The sequence below is a fragment of the Pseudochaenichthys georgianus genome, chromosome 16, assembly GCF_902827115.2.
Source record: "Pseudochaenichthys georgianus chromosome 16, fPseGeo1.2, whole genome shotgun sequence".
NCBI lineage: Eukaryota > Metazoa > Chordata > Actinopteri > Perciformes > Channichthyidae > Pseudochaenichthys > Pseudochaenichthys georgianus.
The window spans coordinates 13,020,286-13,046,432 of record NC_047518.2 but is presented as its reverse complement, the minus strand read 5'-3'; the positions used below and the strand labels follow the sequence as shown (position 1 = coordinate 13,046,432).

Sequence of the window (26,147 nt, the reverse complement as noted above, 5' to 3'; positions counted from 1 at the left end):
CCTAAAAAAAAGTGTTCAGGCTTTTTAAAACCAAGCCCATGTTTTTGATATGTGTTTTTTAAAATCCTTTATCTAATTAAAACAACCTTTTGCACAAACATCTTGTACACTGGGGAATGGGGCTGATTCGTGTACTTTTTGTATTTGTTTCAGAATTCTGCAATGTGAAGTGGCGTCTAGAACATGTTATGTTTTATCTGTGGATGTCTAAGGTAAGGACAAACACACACACTTAATGAGTTAAACGGATGCGAAAGAATCACAGGAAATGTAAGACTTAAATGACGTTTTTGACGACTTGGTGTGCAAAGGCCTTTAGTTACAAAACATAGTTCTGGTGTTATAAGAAAATAAGAATAAATCGTAGAAGTTTCAGTATTTTTAAGTGTGACACAAACAACACCTTTTATTCCTGTACTAAACACAACAACTTGGTTTGTGCATGTATGGAAAGTAGAACTGCAGATCCTGCACATTCTATAGTACTCAACATAATTGAATCAAGTCCGCAAACTGACTCAAATCAACATAAAAATAGGCCGAGGCAGGTATCTCGTGCGAAACGTGAATACTGATAACTTCTTCCCGAATACAATTGCCACAATGAGGCGCTTTATCAGGATCCAAACAGATTCCTGCGACTTTAGTCCCTGATCCAGTGCAAAGGCTCTCAGTCGTCGTCGCTTTGTTTGTCGATTCTCTGTCAAGACATTGTTTGTTTGGTTTTGACATATTTTGGAAGGGTATTAAACCAATACGTCGGAGTTGTGTGCAAAGTTGGAGGTTTTATAGACGGCAGACATACGCACCGTGATCCTCAGCAGGCGCTTTGTCTTTGTTTATGGCTGACAATGTTCTTCATGCTGCTATACAAACCAGGAGCAAGCACCACGAACCGATGAAGCCAAACAAAAGACATGTCAGGAAACCACCTGTGTGTTCCCACTGAGCGTACATATATCAGAGGTAATGACACACCTTGGAGCTTTAGCTGAACTTCTGAGGAAACATCAAAAGCACCGCATTGCTTCCCTTATTTAACTTCTCTGTGATCTCCTAACCATAGAGTGACACCTCTCTATCATTGTCTCTAACGCATGACACAGTATACTTGATGTAACATCTGCAATGTGAACACCAATGTATCCATGTTCTATCTCGTCAGAGGCAGACGAGTTATGCAGGTTAATACTCCCTCCCCGTGTTCCCACCGGCCCAGGTAATTTTGTTATTCCGTTTGTGCCCTCTGTCTACACCCACCCCTGTCTGCTGTACATAATGGTCCCAGCCCTGAGAGGAAGCAGGCATTTACTTATACAAAACCTTGAGGAAATCCCTACCAATCCTCAGGGCTCACGTTCAGCGGCGCCCAAAACACAAAGGCTATGCAAATCTGCCCAGCCTGCGTTTATCTACCCTCGGTTTCCGTTTGCACCACGGGAACCAGCATTGTGCGGTGCGTGGCGATTATCGCATGTAATTTACATAGAATACGCACAGGAAACAGTGCACTGATCTCTAACAAAGCAGGGAAGAGTCTCTATCGGCTCAGCAGCTATCTGACGGCACAGCAAAATTACAGGTTTAGCTGTGGGGTATTAAACCTACAAGGTGTTTTTTTATTTCTGGTGTGCAGGGAACGCTATCCCCTCCAAATGTTGCGTGTTTATCTGCCTTGTTTGTTTTATAACCCAACTCTAGCGGACCCTTTTTCAGTGGAAGCTGCATCTTCAGCCGGGGCTAATCTGCCCTCTGCCTGTGTTTCCTTTGTCACTGAATCCATGTATCAACACAGCGAGGTGCAGCCAGATCGAGGAGGTGTGTAATTGCACAAAGACACTCGCGCTAATGTAGCCGGGAGAGAGTGAGTGTGTGTGTGTGACTGACTCAGCCGACACGAGGCATGTTGTGAGAGTCAGGGAATGGAAGTCATAACACTGCAGCATGGCGTCCCTTCATTCGTACAAAGGCTGGCACTGTAAGTACTTTATCAGAAAGTTGAGACACGAGGGCGATATGAGAGATCAAAAATCATGAAGCAGACTCTTTACCTGCAGGGCTGCCTGAGGAAGAAAACCCCACAACCTGCTGGGGGTCATCTAGAGGTCAGTGTACACAACGATTCACTTTCAGCTCTGAGTAAAGCTAAACGCTTAGGATGTGGTATTGAATAAAGTCAGACATGAAACATGAGCAACTACAACGGCAAACAGAGCTGAGCAAGTGGTGAAAATAAGCTGTGTGTAAAACAGACAATAAAAAAACGTTTTCTAACATTCTGTCTGCAATTAACTAGGCAAACATTTAGAAGAAAATAATGGCAATGGCATTCTGCACTAAATTACATTTCGTATGGACACAACCACACAGTTGCTGTGGGAATCAAAAGGTTTAACCAATAAACCAATGCAAAAGTATATCCTGTGGAAATAACCCTAAGAAAATAGATAGGCGTGTTGTAAATGTGCTATTTACTGCACATGTAATTATTCCAATGGGGCTCTGATGAATGATGCAAGCAATGTAAGGTCATTACTTGTTGTGTGTCATAAGTGCCATAAAAATCACTATATATTTTTAAGCCAATAAGAGAAAAAGACAGCTCCTTGTTCTTTGGTCAAACGAAAACCGGTGTTAACTAATGGCTTCAATGTGGCCAGTCAGGAGTGTTTATCAAGCAGAACAGACACCCTTCTGATTTTGTTCCAAGAAGACAGGCAAAAAATACATCTCCGTCATTAATATAACACTGATTCTTTCAGAAAGGGCTCTCCGAAGGCCAGTCACAAGCCTAGCATGAGTTTCCTGCCACAACAAGCACCCTTACAGGCTTATCACCCCCGTCATCTTCATCATTATAATAATCATTGGCAGTATAAAGTGATCAGTCATCAGTTCAAAGTATGTCACCACTGACTTTTCCTCTTTCTCTTAATATATTATATAAAATAAGGCCTTTTGCAGAACACAAAGTATGTATTGCAATGCATACTTTGAGTATATACACATTAAATAAACAGTTTGCAGTGCGTTAAGATTATAAATGGATAAATGTGTTTGATCTGAGTCTGGTGCACCGCAAAGACAAATAAACACACAACAACAAATGCATGACTGTTAACAACTGCTTTGAGGTTTATTTTACAATTGAGAAAGAAATGAAACAAACTAATCGGTGCTAAAAAGTTTTTTTTTTTACAATATTGTCGATAAAACATTGAAATGTATAGTCATTGTGCATCGCTTATTTATTTTCCACACCATTTTCATGCATCAAATTGGATGCAAGTATAATTAAAATCATTTCTGTAAACCAAGCCAAAGAAGCTACATTTGTATTTTTCTTTAAAAAAGGACATTTTTGTAGCTCTACAGCATATATCTATATACACCATCTGTTTTTATTTTTTTATCATTTTTGTATATAAAATGACAATATAAAAGTTAGAGAATGCACACACCTTAAGATACAAAGAATGTTGAGCCGTTTTCAAATGGTAAGATATGTCTTATGGAGTACTGACATTTCACTAGTAATCATCTACATGTAACGGACTGTTCTCTTTACAGTTGAATAGAGCGACACAATTTAGAAAGAGAATGTTGTAACAAACCATACAACTGGAAAATTGCTATAGGGTGATACTTCACAACAAGGAAAAGTTTTTTTGAGCAATCTTGCATACTGACGGCCATTCATTTTTCACTGATTGACTCGTAACCAGAAGCAGCATTTCAGTTTTTCCAAAGGTTCACATGATCTTTTTCTAATACACTGACAGATTTATGAGCAGGCCATTCATCATCAGAAACATTGCAGTGACAGGAACCAAAAAGGAGAGGGGAAGGAAATGATAATCCTTGATCTTTTTTAAATCAATCTGATTTTGACAAATGCAAGATATTTCAAAACATGTTCTCTTTACAAATTCAAATTTCAACTGTCTAAGGTGCTACTTCAGTCTCTCCGGGTATTCTTTCATTCTTTTGGTGTATACATTTAATTTTCACCTTCTTCATATCAAGTATTATACAGTTTTCTCTTCCACAAATTCTCTTTCCGCTCACCACTTTTACAATTGAAGCAGTAGTTGTATTTTTGCCATGAAAAGATTAAAATCTTGCATTTAATCTTGATTCACTAAAATACATGCACAGATCAGACAAATAGCATATAAATATATTACAAAATAAGTGTAAAAAAAGCTTGGCAAAACAAAAACAAATCAACATGAAAAGACATGGTCCAGTCAGGCAGTTATCACAAAAAAAATAATAATAAGAACGATATCTTTCTGGCGGCTCAGTTCGGCCCAGTGCAGTAACTGTGAATAAAGTCATTTTAGTGCAATGAAATTCTAGTCAGTTCCACAGCTGTCAGTGTCTACTGCTCTCAGCACAAGACCCCGCTTAAACCTTCTCCATCTTCTCCAGTTTCTCCAAAGCAGTGACAAACACCAGGTGGTCCTCTGGAGACTTGCCGTGGGTCTTGCTGAGATGCAGTTTGACTGCGTGTTTGCTGACGAATGTCCGATTGCAAAGTCTGCACTGATACACGGAGCTTGTGTCGTCCTCTGCCGTGGTCAATGCTGACAGGGGCCTGCCGAATGTTATTTTGTCTGTGATCACCTTTGAGGCAGCCTGCTGCTCCCGAAGGTGCTCCGTTGACAGTTTGGACAGGTCCTTCAAGCTGAAGCCCAGGTGAGACTCCAGGTGGCCGATGTAGGCGGAGGGAGTCCTGTACTGGGAGGCACAGTCACCACAGAGGAACACAGGCTGGCATGAATCCATGTTCTTGAGAAACTTGGTGCCCCCAGTCCGTCTCAGCTGGTACTTGACGTTAGCCAGCCAATGGGATATGGTGGTCATGGAGAGGCCTGTGAACTTACAGATGTGGACCCTTTCCTGAGGGCCTAGGTCAGTCATGGCGAAGCGGCCCTCTGAGGTCTCCCTTAGGCTGGACACAAACTGTGCCTGGAGGATGAGGAGGTGCTGGGGATTCCAGTTGGATTGCCTTCCTTTCCTCTTCTGCACCGGGGAGAGGTCCTCTAGGGCGTCCTCAAAAGCACTGCCGTCTGCATCTGACTTCTCTGAGATGGAGGAAGGGGTTGAAGATTTGGGTGTCAGTCTCCCTGTGAGGTTCTTTACCATGTCGGAAATGTCCATCAGAGCATTCTCTCTCAGAGGAGAGGAGACTGAGTCAGGGAGGGAAATTAGGGGTTTGTTACCATTTACACTACTGTTGGTCAAGAGCCCGCTGCTGCTGTTGTTGTTGTTGTTATTGTTGCTGTTAATGGTGGCCTTACTTCTACTCAGGTCAATGGGCTGGTCACTGCTCTCATACAGCGGATAGTGGTTGATGGGCTCAGTGGGTTTGCCCTGAGGAGTTGTTTTGAACGCTGGCTTATCCATCATGCAGTTGCTGATTTTGTAAAGCATAGATAGTGGGTCTCCAGCTGGGCTTACTGGTTTGGAGGCTTTACCCAGGTGTGTGTTCATGATTGACTGGAGTGCACTGAGAGGGTTGATGAAGGGACTTTCCAGTGAGTGATCGGTGATGATGCCAAGAAAGTTGCCATTAGTTACTGGGGATTGGCACATCTCTGAGCCATTCTTCGAATGGTTGTTGTGGCCGTCGACTAGGCTCTCTTTGGGCTCCTTCTTGCAGATGAGCTCTGAGTCTACACTGCCTGGGCTGCTACTTCTCATACCCGATGGTTTACCTACAGATAGGTCATTTGGAGATGTTAATTGTTCTCTCTGCTCTCTCAGTGCAGGAGAGGGGGATTTTAGTAACGATGGGGGCCGGCATCGTTCAATGCTCACCATCTTCTCTTCCTTTTCCTTCTTCACATTGGAAGCTTTCCCTGTCACTTTTTCTACAAGCTCCTCCATGGCACTGACATTGCTCCTGAGGGGGGTAGGGGAGGAAGGGCTCCGAGGCGAGTGGATGATTGAGTTTGGGTTAATCACAAGGCCTCGTAGCCCACCTGCGAACATTGGCTGCATCTGCATACTCTGGACCATTGGGGGTAGAATGGTAGAAGAGTTCTTCATGCCTTGCAGCTGGTATGCAGCATGAATGCTAGGGTAGCCCCCCCATGTGGGCGTGCCTGTCTGGGCCTTGCTGATGGCACTCGATACTGTGTTCTCAAGGGATTTAAGAATATCTAAACCCCCTTTTGGCGCCTCCTCTAGATCTTCTTCTCTAAGGTATTTGTAAGATGTGCCGTCATTGTTAGATTTCTCAACCGAGTCGTCTCTCTCCTCCTTGATTTTTCTCTCCATTGGCTCCACACCTTCAGACCTTTCATCCTCGCCTCCTTCTCTCTTTTCCTCTGAGCATGTAGAGAGGGCAGGGGACACTGGCTGGGACTTTACCCCACTGGGAACAGGGAGTCTGGTGGTGGTCGGTGGCAGTGGGATAGACTGAATCTTCTCTTCCACCACCGGATCAAAAACCAGCTGTTTGCCCTTTTTGGATGCAGAGTTTGTAACCTTCAAAAAGTGACCAGTAACCATCATGTGGGCAGTCAGCTGTTGGAGTGTATCATGAGAGCTCCCGCACTCCATGCATTTGAGGATCTGGGCTTTACGAGCTTCAAACTGCCATGTGTAGCTGGCACCATTCTGGTAGCCATAGCGGTTGTTTGGCGTAACGTAGGGGTTACCTGCAGATTTTGTGCCAACATCCCCAAGAGATGCACTACCACCACCAACACTACTAGCATGAATAGAGTCTGGCGAGCATGGGGACACTATAGCATCATGGAGAGCTCGTTTTTTAGCTGAAGAAGACATCAGCTTTGTGGCCAAGGATGGCACCGGTTCTTTGAGAGGCACTTTCTGGTAATGCTTGGTCTTGATCATATGAACACTGAGATCTTGAAGAGACTCAAACGAGTGGCCACAGTACATGCACTTCAGCACCTTTTGAGCATCTTCTTTTCCCTCCATCTCCATCAGGGAGCGCTTACGTGGTTTGGACCAGCGCTTTCCCTGATCCTCCTCTTTGTCCTTGTTGTCATCTCGATAGTGGCCCGTCTCATTCATGTGGACTGTTAAACCCACCAGTGTGTCATAGGCACCGCTGCAGTCTTTGCAACGGAACTTGCTTGCACCAGTGAAAACAGAACCATACAGTTTGTTGTTCTGCCGGTAGAGCTGCACGGTGCTGAAGAGGCTGGGCTCTGGCAAAAGGTGGTAGGGGTTCTGTTGAAAAGTCTTGGCAAGCGCTGCCTGGTGCCAGTCGTAGGCCACACCGCTACCATTGCTTGCCCCACCACTGTTTGCACTGTTGCTGCTAACAGAGCTCGACGCTGTGCCATTAGTATTGCCACTTGCGCTGCCTGTGTGGTTCACAGTAGCGTTGGAGCTCCTGCCATTATGGTGACTGCTAGTCATGTTTACCCCGCTGCTCTTGTTTGTGGTCGTGGTTAAGGAGACAGAAGCAGTAGGGGCAGGTTCCGGAGTAGTGATGGCACTATTGACACTGCCGGCTGCAGCAGGCTTAGATTTCATTAAGTCCATTGTGATGCTAGACCAAGAGGCATCTGAGATGAGGTTTGCATAGACGGCTTTCATCTGTGCCAGGCTATCCTGGAAAGACAGGCCGTTGTCGGGACGGAAGGGTAAAGTCGTGCCTTCCCTCTCCTGACCGTCCCTGGATGAGGTGCTCTTAAAGTCTGTCAGCCGGTCGCTGGTGTCGCTGAGCGGGGACCCATATCCAGCATCAGGGTTAGTGCCATTGCTGAGCGGAGAGTCTCTGTAGCTAGGTGGCTGGCCTCCATCCACATCTTCTTCTTCCTCGTTGCACAGAAACTCATTGTCCTGGCCGTCTAATGAGAGGCCGTCATCCTGCAGGTGCTCTTCTTCATTGTGTTCGCCTGGCTTATTCTCGTCTTCGGGCGCGTACGCTGGAGAGAAAGACAGAAAAGAAAGAAAAGAAGAGAGGAAAAAAGAGGTCAGCTCAATGAAATCAAAGATTTACAGCACGCCAACAGGACCACTATCAAAATAACACGGAGTGAATACTCAAAGAGGGGAAATGTAGGCTTTAACTCTCATTGAATGTTAGTGTGTGTATGCATGCATGCATGAATGTGTGTGTATTTCACACACATGTGGCTCTGAAAGCCAGTGGTGAAAAAAGCCTCCAAGGGAAAAATAAATCACTGAGCTTCTGACAGTTGTCCTTTTCCTTCCCAACTCCCTATTCCTCCACACATGCCTCATGTTCCCCCGGAAATGACTGGCTGTTTGGCCTTGTTAGCCAGCTGCATGCTTGCATGTTTAACTCCCCCATTTCTCTTTCTTTCTCTCTTCCCAAAGCTTTATTACCTTTCACTCATCTAGTCAGTGGAGTTCAGCTCCTCACAATATCACATTACACAACTGATCGGAGAGGGAAAGAAACAAAACACTCATTTGGAGATATCGCAGCTTTTTTACTATCCCACTATGATTAGCTGAAGGTCATTTTTATTTGAGCTAATAAGCAGGAACTAACAAAACAATGGTACTTAGATTCTGAATGCAACAATGATTGCTGAAGAAAGGAGTCTGGGGTGTTTTGAAAAATGCTACAAAAATGCTTTACAAAAAGACAGATTAAAAGAGGAAAGGGAAATAAACAAGGCTGAGATGTAACAGGTTTACCAGTAAAATAGGCAAATAAGATAGAAGGCTACACCATGTGTGTGTGTGTGTGTGTGTGTGTGTGTGTGTGTGTATGTGTTTGCATGCTAGCGAATGCACAGCAAGCATCAGTAAGTAGGAGAGACAGGAGGTGGTTAGGGGGAGAACAAGTGAATGTGGGGGAGAAAGAAAAAGTGAGCAGGAGGTGTTGGGTTTGGTGGGCGGGGAGAGGGGATTTCAAGAAAAAAGGGAGCAAGACGAGAGAGAGGGTGAGGGAGGCAGAGAGACAGGAAAGACGGCCCCCTAGCTTCTTCCTTTATCTCCTTCCTGCATGGTGAGATGTGTGTCCTAGATGCCAGTATCAGTCTCTCCTGATGAAACAGATGTGCTGTCAGCTTCAAACGGCACGCTAACCTGTCATATAATAATCTAAGTGGACATAATACCTGATATATATACACTGGCAACATTTACTGCTGCCTGAGAGGAGAGGAGGAGGTGAGCAGCTGCACCATCGACTGTGACTGCGTGGTGATGTGCGTGTGAGTGCCTATTTTGCGGATGGCGTTTGCCCGCATGCTCACCTCCCAATGCCTATGTAATGTACTGCTCATACGTGTTTGCTCTTACGGTGCGAAAAACCTGAACGAACAGACCATAATATTGCCTATAAGTCTGCTGTGTGCTACTGATACACCCCTTCTCCAAATGAGCAACACACTCCCCTAACGCCTGACAGGATTTCAGTGAAATGAGAGCACTACAGGAGAACCTGGCTGCGCTTCAATCCCACTGACAGACGGAGACCGAGACAGTTTCTAAAACTCCTGAAAATCCCTAACACAGCAGATTAGCATTATGTGCTGTACTCTCTACAACACATCTGCAGAGTGGCTTCTGTTACAGTGCCTTCCCCCCCGAGCTAACCCGCTTCTAGTAAAGGAGGCTATCAATACATATCAGCCATTTAATATACAAAGCATCCTGCAGAGCGGCTATCCATTCTTCACAAGCCCACACGAACAGTGCAAACATACAGTAGGAATTACCTCAGTGAGTCAGTCACAACGGCTACAGCCAAAAAATAGCTAAACCCCAATAATTGGCAGTGCTTAGTACACACACACACACACACACACACACACACACACACACACACACACACACACACACACACACACACACACACACACACACACACACACACACACACACACACACACACACACACACACACACACACACACACACACACACACACACACACACTCACACACACACGCACACACACACACGCACACACACACACACACACACACACACACACACACACACACACACACACACACACACACACACACACACACACACAGGGAGACAGCAGGAATGAGCAGCAGCAGATCAGAAATATCACTGGGTGAGTGACAAAACACAGACTGCAGCAGGGAGGGGCTACGAACAATGAGCAGGTCGCCAGGGAACCCTTTGACGATCTCTGTCAATCAATGCCTGTCCTGCCATGTTGTCATGGAAACAACAAAGAGGGAGATATCAAAAACACACAGACAAAAGACTGGCAGAGACCGACATCTGTAAAAATCACAGGCAGCAAGTGGACTGTTTCGCAAACCATAAATGTAAAACGTTAGTGATGAAACGTGAGCCTGAAATAAATGATCATCTTGTTTGAGACGCCGCATTTATCCTGACATGATGCTCAAATCTGAAGCGTGAGGAAGGGGGAAATATTTGGTTCAATCAGTGCAACTTGAAGATGTGTGATTCTGAGTGGCGGCCAGATTAAGCCCCCTTCTCCCGTCCTGGACGCGCATATGCGGAGCAACACCAGCAGCAAGGGGCGGGCTCGGGAAGGGGCAGGGCTGGCGCGCCGTCCCTGGTGGTTTGGTTTGCCGAGTGGGTGATGGCTGTGAGCAGGGCCATCTGCACGGGCGCCAAAGCGCCTGTCACTTTTGCTCGGGGACGTGCCGCCATCAAGGAGACAGGCGGCAGCGTGGCCAGGATAGCACTGCAGACTCTCTGTCAGAAGCAGCAGCGATCAAGCCCGCCACCAGCCACGCCAGATCACCAACAACACACACCGAGGAAGCAGGAATTAGCATCCAACTGTATCACTGATCTCCCAATGCCTACACATTAAACTGTTAACAAATAGGGAACCAAAATATGTTAAGTCGGAGAAGGCTTTCTAGGATCCCCTTTGGATGTGTTGAAGAGCCTTTTAAAATATGTATTATGCAAACATTGATTGACATTTACATACACATATTAAGTGTGTATATTCTTCTCATCTGTTTTTTCTAAAAGAATGTCATTGATGGACTTAGTGCGCATGAAGCACCCTTGATTCTGATTTGTACCCAATATGTAAAGATTAAAGAATGCTAGATGTCATTAAAGGTTTGTTGAGTTATCAGAGATCAGACCATGGCTAAGTAAATCCAATTGCCCCTTTGATATTGTGTTGTTCTGATGAAAAGCCTGTGGTGAACGCCCAGCCTCAACACAACACTGGGACTCACTCTGGGACAACATGATCGACCCTAAGCGCAGATCATCTCGAAAACATTCTCCCTCGCTGACACGCGGCTCAACTTTGGGTACGACTTGATTCTTGTAAACGGCACCAAATGAAACACGACCCTCGGACACGTCAGTCTTTGGTAAGGATCGAAGCAGAAACATATCACTCCGTTTCAAAACTTTGCTATCTGTCTCCGCCCTGCCAATTTTTGTTCTGTTTTGTTGTCTTCACACTTTGCTTTGCTGAGAGTCTGCTGGTTGTTAAATCAATAAAACTCTATGTCAGGCGCGCGGAGCCTCACCATTTGGCTGATGTCAAAGCCAAACAAACCAGATAAGAAAGGCAGAGAGGCGATGAAATGAGAGAGAGGGGGGAAAGAAGGGGATGAGACCAGTCAGCTTGCCCCCCAACACCAGCCCCATTTCTCCAACACCCCTCCTTCTATTTATTTACACACATTTCTTTATTTGATGTGAGTTGGGGAAGAGGGGGCAATCACGGCAGTCATTTGCGGCACTAATGTCCAATCACGGGCCCCTTCACTCATGTGATTTAAGCAGTGTAGGAGTGTGTTTGCAGCAGAGAATGGTGGGGTGTGTGTGGTGGTGGTGCAGGGGGGGGGGGAGGCCGTTTAGGCCGGCCCCTAATAGGAAACTGGCAGTCTTATTCCTTCCCCAGATTCTGTTTGTCACCCCGCTCTCCATTACGTGCCTCTCAACCCTGATGGCTTTGGACAGGAGCTGATCAAAAAGCCATCGCTTGACCTACACGCCGTGGCAGAACGAGACTCGCGCCCTGCACAGGCAGAGTGGGAGAGAGGGAGATGAGATAGACGAGATGGTGGGGGGGGGGAGGCTGAGGGAGGGGTGTATGTCAGCATTATGTGCGGAGAGGAGGAAGAGTGCGGTGGCAGGAGGGAGCGGAGGATGTAGGAGGATGGAAAAATACGGTGGGGGGGGGGGGGGTGATAGCTCTCGGACCGGGACAAGAGGGCTGTAAATAAAATGACATTATTATTTCCTCTGTCCCGTCATGTAGAAAAGCCAATTATGGTAATGCTGCTGCCGGCGTGTCAGAAGGAATGCTGGGATGTGCTTCCCGTGAAGCGGCTAACATGAGAGCAATGCCCTGATCAGGAACACAGGCCTCAGTCTGACAAGAGATGCTACAGATAGGGAGAAGAAGAGAGGGGGAAACGAAAGAGAAAGAGATATGAGGCAAATAACAAAGCTGCATCTGGGCCTTGTTTTTTTTAACAAAGATATTAAGCCATCTGCAGGAGTCTCAGATAAGTGTTATTTTCACCATGAACCCGATATCAACCTGATCCTAATTGATCCTAGACACATATTAAAATAAGTTGCATTAAGTTGTGGAGATCTGTCTTTCATTTCATTTTTATTTGTCCCACTCATGGAACGCACAACTCAATGTACAATAATTGCCAACAAAACCTGTCTCGACAACACACCATTGAGTCTTCATTTTGTGAATACTCATCGAAACAAAAGACGAGGTATGACGTACAGAATCGTATCTTCTCTAGCTCCGAAATGATTGAGGAGGCCTAACCTATAAAGAAAAAGCGATCAACCTGAAAAGTTCAGGAGTTCATGAATTATACTCCGTCACACCTCAAAACTTGACGTGATGAATTATGCAAAGACAACGGTGGCGAGAGAGCCGGATATTGAGGGTGAAGGCGATCATTTACTTTGGGAGCTAATTCGTTCTCATCTCCTCTCAGGCTTCTCCAGGTATCCCGTTCTTAAAAGTCCTCCTACGCTTGATAGGAGGGGGGCTCTCCTTAAAATAATTCCTCAGCTATTACTTTCTCCCTTCACTTACCTCCATCACCCCCCCCCCCCCCCCTATTTCTCTTTTTCTCCCACCCTCCTCCTCTCTCCAGCCCTTGCTCATATGCCCACATGAGCCCCTACCAAGCGGAATAATGGGAGCATATGGCCCAGGCAGCACCTACAGGGCCTTAAATAACTGCTGCAGCATTCCAGCTCGCTGTACCAATTTATCTCTCATCCCCCTCCCCTCCCCCACCCCCATTTTCAAAACACTTCTAGCCTGAGTTGAGCTCGGCAGACAGCGGCGGATGGCACATGTTGTTCTTGAGACACATAGCTACATAATGGACTGACGTGGAAAAGTGGTGTGAATTTGAATAAGTGCTGTGCAAACAGGATTAGCGGTGTATTTCTGTATTATTGATATTCATTGAGTCAACCAGCAGCTTTCCCGGCGATCGTTTGCGCCGGCGGCACAATGCAAACACTTCAAGTCATGGTGAGTTACAGTTAGCCAGTAGCATTATGTAAAGCCAAAGCACTAGAGAGTAGTTTGTTAGTGTGTTTTGCTTTGCAAGCAGGATGGTAAAGTTGGATAGCCTTACAGTCTGTGTTCCATATCAAGACAACTACGGAAAGAGATGGGACAAAGTCTTCCCCAACTTTGAGAGACCGTGCTGAAGGCCGGGCACAATCGCAACCTTTTTTGGACAGTATTGTCTTTGAAATAGTTGCTTGACAACTATATTATTGTTATTTAAGGACCATTTTATCAATCAATGAACTAATCAATCAATCAAAAATAAATGTCTGTGACAATTGCACCATATTAGAATACAAAAAACACATACAAACACAAGCTGAAGTAAAACATCTACAATAAAAGTCCTTGTGCCACAGGGACACAGCGTCTTGGGTAAAGGACAACATGGTAATATAGTAGGATAAATATGTATCAGAGATTAGAACTCAGATATAAAAAATCGATGATAGGGCTCTGTATAAAAGAATGGAGGATATTTATATTCTCGCATCGTGGTTATTAAAATGTTGAATGTAAAAAGACATGTATGTAAAGAAAATGGGCAATATCGTGTTCAGCAAAAATGCTCAAGAGCATATCCATATATTATACAATAAGTCTATACTGTCGAAATGATTGATGCAGTACCCAAATATCATACAAAAGGTCGAAAAAGCTATTTTTTTAAACAGGTCTACGGTCTTTTTTAGCCAACGCTGTTTAATTGTCCTTTTCTGGGAAACATATTGATCATCCGCTTGCTTCAGTACAAGGCCCTTTTAAATAAAAGAATCAGAATTAGCCAACACCATGGATTGTTGTGCAGCACCATCGTTCTGGGGTCAGAGGTCAGGCAGGTAACCGGTGCTAAGCTAGTTCAGGTCACGCTCTCATGTAAAAATGTCAATACGTCCCAATGACATCCTTTCACCTGACCTCTATCTGATGAGTATGATGCATGGATTGAAGGGAGGCCTATGTGGAAGTACTTGTGCATGTGATTGTGTACAGGTTTTGTTTGTGGTTGTGTGTGTATATGGGGAGGGGGGGTAAGTGAAAGAGAGTGTGAAAGGTGCTGCTGTTTTATTTATAGAGCAAGCGCTATTTATACCATACGCAAAGATCAGTTCGGAGGAGCGGCTAGTGGGCCACAGCCAAGATCTCTCTCCATTACTGCGCATGCAAAACAAAATCTCACACACACACACACACACACACACACACACACACACACACACACACACACACACACACACACACACACACACACACACACACACACACACACACACACACACACACACACACACACACACACACACACACACACACACACACACACACACACACACACACACACACACACACACACGATTTACTGAAGCTGGGGCTGCACTTGCAATCGTAACTGATTTTTACACATGCATGCACTAACAACAGTGGAAGACATTTACAGTATATCCAGCCGTTTGCTAGTTGTTGAAGGAGTGGGTGAGGGTGCGGGTGGGGGGGGTCTGGGGGGGGCTCCACACTGACAGACTGAGTGTTCTTCATGGAGTACAGCAGGGTTTAACATGCTGGGGGATCAATACGGTGAACCAGCGCCGATCGATTGCAATTCATCTGGCTTTTCTTATTTCTTTTTTCAAATTTCATTCTCACCCACTCACACGGCGCACTGGGCCTCTCCTGCGAGGCAATACATAAATAAACATACACACATTATGCATACACATAAACCCAACAACACTTACACACACCTGAGTGGCTGGAACGATTGCACCCTATGTGCAAACGCCGGGTTCAATAAACCTGTATGGAATTTATTTATTTGTATTGAGCATATCAGCCCGTCCTGGTCTTCTCTCTGCATAACAAGGCCTGTATAATTAAACCATAAATTCCAGCGCGCTCCTTTAATTACCACAGACAATGTCAGGAGGCAGCAGAGTAAACAAATGGCTTTGAAGTGAGCAGGAAGAAAAAAACCGACCAACCAAAAATGAACAGCTTCTCCACTGCTGTGTCGAAGCTGTTCATTTTGGTTGGGGATGTTGTTGCACTTGAAAAGGATGAAATGTTCAAAAGAGTGTACGTGCACGGGGAGGACAGTGTGCTTTTCTCCCCCTCCTGTCTTTTCCCACGAATGCTTTTGAGGGATGCCGCAGAGTGAATGGAGGAGAGCAGAGTGTATCGCTGCGAGCATGACGATGTGTATATTTGGATTGCGACGACTAATAAAGTTAGGAAGTGTTTGCATTTGTTTTTCCTGAACACACATAATCGAAATGATTGGAAGTTTGTGTCCCTCTTGACCGTGCCTGGAGACATCTGTGTGTCCTATACAGTATATATGTTTGTGTGTACTTTAGGTCAATGTCAACACGCAGACCTGCTTCCCAGCAGCTTAGCTAATTACACAAGAGCCCCGAAGGCCACTTAGAACAGGTTAGCTAATTAACAAACAGGCTGATTGCAGATTAATTGAGAGGTGTTCCTAATCTTCACCCCTAAACGCAATGACAAACGCTAACTGGCGCTAATTAGCCCGGTATGGAGAGCCGAAATTGGAGGTTGTATTTACAGTTACCGTCGCTCATATGGACGTGTGGCTTATATCCAGCTGCCTTTTTTTTTTATGGATCTGCCAAGCCAATAAAACTTCTGTGAAACTACTTGGATGCAAACACGAGAAAGAGACTCTTTCATCAGCCGCCTTTTTAAGCTGTTCGCAATCCAAAACATTGCATTCTTTAATTAGTTTGTGAATTCGCTCTTTGGTTCTATTCACTTTTTTATTATTATCATCAAGTTTGGCAGGAACGAGAAGTGAACAATTGTGTTTATTGGTGGTATTTTGATCTATTTAAAATATAACTATGATATTTGTTTACTTTTGCATTACTCATGTCAACATAACAATTATAATGTTTTCTTGTTCAAGACAAACTGGTGATGATAGTGTCCTGCACTTTCTTTAGATGTTAGTATGTTCCCTTAACGGAGTGTTCAGACTATAATGTTTGCAGTTGACCTTTCTGTGCGTGTGCGTGTGCTTGTGGGATTTGTCAAGTCTGCTCAGACATGAATGGCGTGCGTAGATCATGAAACCCGAGAAGTCTTCAACACAATGGGTCATGATGGATTACAAACGGTAAAATGAGGAAAAGAAGGCCCCTCAGCGGGGATCTGAACCAGCACCCATCTGTGTGACCATCACCTGCCAATAGAAAATACCCCCCCCCCACCCCTTTCTCCACACCCTCAGACTTCCAATTTTCACAGCTACTAAAAGTACTCCCCAAGGCCCGACTTCTCCCAACTTCCATCTGCGCCAATGCATTTATCATACCGCTCCTCTTGTCTACCACACACACCTGTGCCTTTTAAGCTGCCCACCCCCTCAAACACACACACTCTCAAATTCCACCTGGCCTTATGCAACCTTTGACCCCACCCTTTCCCCCCTCCCCTCCTATAATCCTTCCCTCCATCCTTCGCTGCCTTCTGTCTTCAACGCCACCTGCGCTTTTTAAATCCCAACATCAGGATGGACCACTTTACCTGAACACACACTGCCAGTGAATACACACAAGCATCACCTAAATCCCAAGGAACACACACACAAACACACGGGTATGTACACACACATGCACTGTCCCTGACAACATGACAACAGCCAGCGGCAGCTGCTTCCATCGCCTAGCAACGGCCAGCCTGATAGATGACCCAACGATGGATAATTACCGTAAATCAGCGCGGCTCACACGCTAAAGGAGAGTAGGGAGTGAAAGGGATCAGAAATGGAGGGCTGAGGCTGGTCATGTGTGCGCTGATTCACCTTGATGAGCTCAAACGCATCTGCTTTTAAAAAGGCACAAAAAAACGAGGAAGAAAAGCACAATGCACAATTCATACACTCCGGTACACAACTTAAACCTGCGCAAATGCATGAACATCTGCATACAATATGTACACAAATGCTATTGTGCAGTTTGTCGTGTCCTCATACTGGCAGCTTTGGGGCTGTAATGTGAAACCGCAGGCCCCGCCTCCCTACAGAGGCGCTTGTCTGTCACAGATACATCCCTTTTTACGAAGAGGCGCCAATCAAAGGCCAAACAGGGCTGAAGGGCTCTTTTGTGTGTACTGAAAACATGATGTATTGATTGTGTTGGTCAGTGATCTACACCGGAAAGTGCCCCTCAATGACTTTATTTTCTTACTTTTATTCTATGATGAAAGTCTTTCAAAGCACATTAAGGGCTCATCCGATTCACACACAGTCTGTATTATGTATTCTACATTAAGCAAACATGACAAACTACCTCCAGAAGTTTTACATAATTGCACTCCGGACGAAGTTTACTCCCAAATTATCATCAGATCTTCGATATGCACACGCAGCTGCTCCATTTACTTCCCCTTCATTTTCTGCTCTCCCAGACATACAATCTGTCCCTCTCTTTCCCTTCTTTCTTTCCTCCCTCCCTCCTTGCCTTCTTCCCTCCCTGTGCGAGTCCTGGCTGCTGTAGACATTTGATCTGGCTGCCTTGTGATAGATTGACAGGTAATGAGTAGGTTGAAGGGGCGTTGGAGACAGGAGCAGGTGTTCAGCACAGTCTTTTTGGCCAGCGCTAAGCTGCCATGTCCTTCACTGCTGCACTCCGCTTCCTCCCTCTCTCCCTCACTCATTCTTTCCCTCCTTCTCTCCCTTCCTGCCTTCTTTCCACCATCCCCCCTCTTCTCTTTCCTGAGAGAAGAGGACTATGCAATCCATCACGCGGTGACACGGTCGGACATGGACTGTCTTTATATGAGGAAAAACGCACGGGCTGTGGAAATAAATAGAGGAACGAACATCGGGTCCCATGCCGGCAGCGGCAATCTAGGCCTTGGACTGATCAGTCAAACTGAGTCACGGAGAGACTGATTTGGAGCATCCTTTGTGGAAGAGACAATATGGGTGTTTAAGAAGCTGATACTACCACTGACATGACTCCCATAAGTTTTAATTTAGATTTATTACACTACTTAGTTGAATACTCGATTCTGATTGGTCAATCTGGATATTTCAGAGGTTGGTAATACTGATTGATGGCTAAACTGTCCCCAGAAAGGAGAATCAACAAACGATGACAGACAGGAAGTAAACACAATAAAGGGAACACGGTATTAGCTCTGGAAGCGTTTGAAGACCAGTTCATTGTAAAGAAAAGATCAAAAAAGACTTGGACAGTTAGAGAAAACTGTTACGTTGTTTTCGCAGGTCAAGCAGTTGGTACACCGTTTATCAGACTATGTGTTCCTTAATGGAAGCAATACAATATTTTTTAAGACAATTAAATTATTTTTAATCTATATTGTGATTAGTCATTGGATTATTTAGTATGTGGGCATTTAATAAGTGCGAGCACATTATCTCTTATATGTATCCCCCAAAATATAAAGCTAGAAAAGCCTTTGTAACCACATTCAAACGTGCTAATGCTGGTTTCATTGCCGGATTTACACACTTTAGTCAGTGAGTAAATCCTCCCACACCTCAACCGCCTGAAATAAAAACATTGCTAACAGAGTCACCGCTGCAGTCAGGGAGAAGTGGTAACTACCGCACAAACCAATACTACACAGTATGTATCACTCTGACGCTATCTGAGTCACTCTGCACTGTGACCTGCTTCAATCCTGCTGACATCGCGAAGCAGCGCTGTGCATCATACCTCACACACAAAGGAGGAAAGAGCAGAGAGGAGGAGGAAGAGTGGGAAGAAGCAGAAGCAGAATTTGGAGGATGTGGAGAAGTAAGGAAGAGTTCAATCAAAATGCAGTTGATGTTACTGTTTTTAGAATGGACAGTAAAAGTTACTCGGTGAGGTCAAACTTGCTGCATTTAGGCGTTGTTTTGGTTGCAATGAAAATGTCTAGCAGAGCTAGTGTCGCCAGAAGTACTTTATTGTCAGGAATTATTTTCAGGACACATCTTTGTTGTGAGGTTCAACTCATATTTAAAAGGAACATTTCAGCCAATTATCAAACATACAAATGTAGGGGTTAGGGTTTACCCAAGCTATTCATCACGTTTTGTTCTGATTTCTTTCTCCCAAACTACACCCACCAACAAGCTCGCAAGAGCCGTTGCTCCATGATTACAGGAACACATTCTTGTTGAGCTTGGCGGGTGTAGTTTGCTAGAAAGGAAATAGTTCCTACACGCAACTGCTCACAACAAGGTCTGTTGATTACCATTATGTAGCAGTTCATGATTTCTGGAAAGACACGTTGCTATTGATATTTTCAAATTCATTTTTTTAGCTTCACAAGTTGAGTGCCAGCTTGTTCCATTCATTTTAGAAAAGGAAGACATCTCTACTGACGATATCCCCAACGATCAACAACTCACACCAAACTAATCTACATTTAAATAAAGCCAAACAGGTAAGAGTATCCTTTGACACTATTATTCATGGTAGGTTTAACACAAAATGACTAGCTGGCCAAAGTTGGCGTAGTGATATACAATTCAAACTGACACCCAACTTTTCTCTTGTTTGAATTTCTGTGTGACATATGGCACATGAGGCCTGAGGTGGTAACCAACGGCTCTCCTGAAGCCTTAAATGCACTGAAGGTGGAGCTTGCACTGTCGTCATAGGAGAATGAAACAAGGCTTGAGCCTGTAAATCCACCCCTCCAGTTTATTACCCAACATTAAAGGACATGTCACCCTCCTAAATCAGAGAGCCGAGGGCAGACGGCGGGGGTAAAACAGGGAGCATCTGCATGTTCCCTCAAACATTCCTGAGAGGTGAGCAAAGCACTCCGCCACCTACCGCCGTCAAAATCAGAGTTTAAAACAATTTGAGATGACTATCCATTATGGATGCAATAACGGACCTTTCTGTTGGGTTCCAAAACAACCAGAAACTCAGGTGTGCTTTTATATCGGTTTCGTTTTTATCAGAATGTCCTCCAAATGGATTCAAAGGGCCGGCACATGGTCAGACGCCTGACCAGCTTTCCTTTCTTATTCACAGCCGGACAGTCATACAGACAGTTTAATTATTTCAACTAAAGCCAGATAAGAGTGTGTAGAATTAAAGAGGAAGCCACCGAGCTTAAAATTAGCCTTTCCCAATTGTCACCCTACTCAAAGAGAACCTGTTTTCTGAAGGAAAAAAAACCCCGTCATTGACGTGCAATCACATTCAAACACACTCGCCTGTCAGTTTATAACTCTCCTACTCACACACACGGCGACAAACTCGCGCTCGCACACACAGACCAAAACGGTGTCCAACACACAAACAGACACACACACTTTTTAAGCCCTCGCCTGGCATCAGCTGTCACACAACCTGTCTCTGAGAACTAAGCGGAGACAGACACTGTCAACTTAGAGTGCCTCAAATGCCCACATCCAGCAAGGCAGAGGAGAAATCAAGCCTGTCTCCCAGTATAATTTGCGCTAATCCTTCATGGGAGATAGTAAAGTCTATGGCATATCTGCCTAATAGCATCAGTCAGCGGCAGGTTCTAATCTCATATTTAGACCCTTTTCCATCACGGGCTCACGACAAAAGCACCAGCACAAAGTGTGATTACCTTCTTATTTTTTTACATTTCTGCATGACTTGACTCCTGATAATGGCGGTGGTGACGGTGGGTGGGGGTTTAGAAAACACGAGAACAAAACGTTGAGGTTCTTTTCTTGGAGGAAGAAGAAAGTCATTACAGGCAAAGACAGGTAGGAAGAGAAAAAAAAACAGGGAGTAAAGTGAGTGTATTGGGAGGGGAAAAAGTGGAGGTAAAGAGAGTGAAAACCATTCAGTCAGCACACACTCACTTCACATTCACATTTACAAATCCTCACACACACACACACTCTTACACACTCTGCTTTTCAAAGCGTTTACAACCTGTGGTGTTTGTCCTGCTCTGCTGGCTGCTTTACCACGTGCATTTGAATGCCGACTGGAGTGCATCCCTCTCTTTCAGACAGCGCCATAAAAGAAGACACACACAATGAGGGCTCTTTTCAGCCGAGTGGGGCGGCCTGGGGGTAGGGAAGCACCTCGGAAAAACCGCCACGGCACTTCAACTCTCGGGGCACACAATGAGGTGCGGGGCCTTGATGAATAATAATAAGAGATTATTCATAAAGATGACAAACAGAACAGAAACAAGCTATACAACGTGTATGGGGATGAAAAGTCCTTTGGTTGTTTCTCCACAGAGTGTGTGTTGTCTGAGTGTGTGTCGGAGAGTGACCTGGCAAAAGCAGGGAGACAAAAAGAATGGGTCCTAATGAAGCCGTAAATCAGAGTCCGATGAGAACGGGCTCTGAAGCAGGATCACATCACTGGAGATCAATGCAGACAGCTCCACACACACACACACACACACACACACACACACACACACACACACACACACACACACACACACACACACACACACACACACACACACACACACACACGGGAATAAAGACGAGAATACATTCCCAAGTGACGCCGACTTATGAAGGTATAAAGCAAACACATGAGCGTACATGCATTCATTCCACACAAAGTGACACACACTCTCATCTACAATCTATTAAAGCCCCCCCTCCAATCAGAACCCACCCATGGGCTCAGGAGTCCCACCTCCTTGTTCAATCCCGCTCGTCTGAATAATATCGGCCGTGATGAATGGCGCCATAACTCTGATATCCACAATCAATCTCTGCTTTAAAGACACATCCATCTTCTGTAATGCTGACGGTTGAGGGGGGGGGGGGGGGGAGAGAGGAGGAGGTGGGTGTTCGCCTGACCTCCTAGCGGGAGGGGAGAGAGGGGCTCAAGGGTGCAGAGGGAAGGCAGAGGAAAGGGTTGTACCGAGTGATGTCTGTCAGCTCACATCTGGCTGCAAAAATAAATGAGGCTTATGAAGACAAATGAAAAGAGGGCCGTCCTCCAGGTACCACCCCCCCTCACCCAAACACACAGAGAGGCTAAAGGAGGTAGGTGAAAAGACACGGAGAGAGATGAAGAAGCTACGTAGGAGAGGTAAGGGAAAATAGAGCCTGTTTCTCAAAGCTACACTGCGTCTTCATCTCCTTAGAAACCCTGTTGAATGCACACTGAGAGAGTTGAGTTGTCCGTATGTGCCAACACGGGCTTCAGAACTGAATACGATTGTTTTCTTCTGCTAAACCGTGCTGCGCGTTGCAATCAATGAAAAGCTTTCACTGCTCAAGAGTGTTTTCTCCACAAGAGAAAAAATGAAAACAAAGATAACAAAATGGCCACGGTGAGAGAGAAACTCTCCTCCCTGAACTCCTTCGGCTGTGTGTACGGTGGAAGGGTTGGGGGGAGAACACTAGGGAGAGGAGGGAGGGGGTAAAGAGTGAACTATCCATGACCTGTAAGAAGGGTCACCCCACAGTGACACAGCCACTGAATATTCCTCTTAATGATGTACCACGTCTTGTAACCCCCGCAGACAAAGCAAGTCAACATTATACTGTCAGGAGGCCCCCCCCCCCAAACGCCTCACTCACTCTCTCTGTCCACTCGCTACTTCATACTGCCCGGAGTTATCATTTTAATTATTAAAATGAGAATTTCACCCAATGTTTTTCAGCCGGGTCGACTGCCAGAAGTCGAAACACACTGTTGAATATAGTATACAAAGGTGAGCACAGGTTTCAAAGAAGACACATGCTTTGTTGAATATGTTAAGCATGGGAAATTCCTAGAATGCCTTGAGAAAAAAAAGTACTTCGACAAGATAGTCCTAACCAATGGAAAATATCCTTGCATTTCAATTGGTAGCCACGCCACCAACACTTGGTTGTGTTAGCTTAATTTCAAAAGGACACTAGATTGGATATTAAGTTCTGGCTACTAAATGGTATTATTGATCTGGAATTATATGATTGATTTAGATATATTAAGCACAATTAGCTTCTAGTTTGAATTGTGTTTAGGATGATGATAACGGCATTAGTGAAGGTCTGCACTCTCCAAGTGCCTTTTTAGTTCCAAATGACTTCAAGCTGATTTGACTGCACCTCTTCCAATTTGTTTGCACTTGCTCAAAAGGAAACACAATGCAACGCAACCGTCTGTAGTGCAACTAAACACAGGTCCCGAGGCAGATACACTGTTTTAAAACTCTAATCTTGCCGTGGTGGAGAAAGGGAAGGGCACCAAGGTGAGATAGTTTATTGATTCTGCAAGTGCCTGGTCTGGTGTTAACCCTAGCCAGGGGCCGATGATGGGGGTGCACGAGGGCCGGGGATGAAAGGTGAGCCGATGATGGATGAGAGGAAGCTGGGAATGGAGTGCGTGCGGTGAGGTAAGACATTAACACAAAAGAAAAAGTTGTAAGCAGGCATGCTATGACCGGACTGACACAGCTTGCAATTGTAACTGACACACCGCTAACAACAGGCGTTCCTATGTACAAGCTGCTCGGCGACGTAATGCGTTCTTAAACGGGCCTCGAGCGTTCAGCGCTGTGACCTCGAAGACCTCCGACTGGGGCCCGAGAACACGGGAGGGCTGTAATCTCTCTGTCAAACATCTCCTCAGTAGCAGGTATGGAGAGAGCGTGTGTGTGTATTTAAATGTTTCCAGGCCAAAATGGGATCAATTGAACACAAATGACAGCAAAGTAAAGATTCATAGAGGCAGCTTTGGTCTAATAACGCTACTATAAGAACCTTCAGATCAGTGTTTAGCGCAGGCAGCAACAAGACAAACAACCTCTTAGACACACACACACACACACACACACACACACACACACACACACACACACACACACACACACACACACACACACACACACACACACACACACACACACACACACACACACACACCCCACCCACACACACACACACACACACACAAATGTGATTTGTACTTTCAGAATATACTGGACTGAATTTGGCTTTAAGGTATAGCAAGTGACTGTAGTCAGTGGAGCCACACACACACACACACACACACACACACACACACACACACACACACACACACACACACACACACACACACACACACACACACACACACACACACACACACACACACACACACACACACACACACACACACACACACACACACACACACACACACACACACACACACACACACACACACACACACACACACACAGGCTGTGTATGAGTACAAGGAAGACAGAAAACATTACAGAGCCCTTTTTTTGGCACCAGGCAAAGTGAACAGGGAGGGTGGAGGTGGTCAGAGAGGGTGAAGGGGGGTGGGGGGGTTAGAGAGGAGAGAAAACGAGGAGGAGAGTGAACGGCAGGGGCGGGCTGAGGGAGTAGAGATGAGGGGAGGGAGGGAGGGAGGGAAGGAGGGAGGGTTGAGCGTTGGAATGAACTCTCTCAGGCTTTGTGGTGCACGTTTCCCAAGGCCCCCGCCTGGCCCCTTTGATAAATGACACATGTCATTCTGTCAGCTTGTGACACTGCAGCTGGGAGGCCCTGTGATGTATGGCTCTGCTGAAAAAGGAAATCAACTTTTTTCCCTTCTCTCTCCCCCGGTTTCTGTCTCCCTCTCTCTTCCCCTTCTCTCTCCCTCCCTCCTCTGCCTCGGCCCAGGCTGAGAGCATGGCCTTTTTATATGAGGATTTAGGTTTCCTCTGGTCCAGTAAGCCCCCCTCCTCCTCCCTACAGCGACAGACAGGCATGCATGCAGCCAGGTTGCGGCTGGTTTGTTTTCCCGTACACACACACACACACACACACACACACACACACACACACACACACACACACACACACACACACACACACACACACACACACACACACACACACACACACACAGACACACACACACACACACACACACACACACACACACACACACACACACACACACACACACACACACACACACACACACACACACACACACACACAGCTATTATGATCGTGTACGAAGCCGTAACCCGAGGAAAAGGGGGCAACGCCACCTTGGAGGTGGATCCAGGATTTATGGCTAAAAGCCGAGAAAGTAAACAAAGTATGCACTTTTTTTTTTGTAGGCAAAGAGGGGAGGGGGGGCAGGTGGAGATGGGGGGGGGGGGGGGGGTGAGCAAGATTCCGGTTGGGCAGGATGGCTGGTGTCTCCCACTGGGTCATCTGTCATCCATGTGTCTGACTGGAGGACGTGCACACACAGCAAACACCGCACATACACACACTCCTGCTCCCACAGGAACTGGGATGAACTAAGAAAAAGTATGCCTGCCACACACACACACACACACACACACACACACACACACACACACACACACACACACACACACACACACACACACACACACACACACACACACACACACACACACACACACACACACACACACACACACACACACACACACACACACACACACACACACACACACACTTACGCGGGCACATACTGTACAGATGCAGGAAGATAAATATTCACACTCCAAAAGAGATTTCAGAGCAAATACCCGCACTATCAATCTTCAAACGGTGGTATAAAAAAATGAAAACAAAGACGCGATGAGATTTTGTTACACAGGACACAATGAGTGCAGCCAATGAGCTGCTCCCGCGAGGCCTGCCCTAACCCTCCCT

At 45.6% G+C, this 26,147-nt stretch overlaps 1 protein-coding gene across 2 annotated transcripts in view; it reads right to left on the bottom strand.

The window, feature by feature from the left end:
• Nucleotides 1–3,111: 3,111 nt before the first annotated feature.
• Nucleotides 3,112–26,147, bottom strand: part of LOC117460448 (teashirt homolog 1-like) — a 36,487-nt gene continuing 13,451 nt past the window's right edge. For both annotated transcript variants that reach the window (XM_034101854.2, XM_034101853.2), the window contains exon 3: nucleotides 3,112–7,916. In XM_034101854.2, the coding sequence (XP_033957745.1) occupies nucleotides 4,411–7,916 (3,506 nt within the window). In that variant the 3' untranslated portion in view covers nucleotides 3,112–4,410. The remainder of the gene's footprint in view (nucleotides 7,917–26,147) is intronic.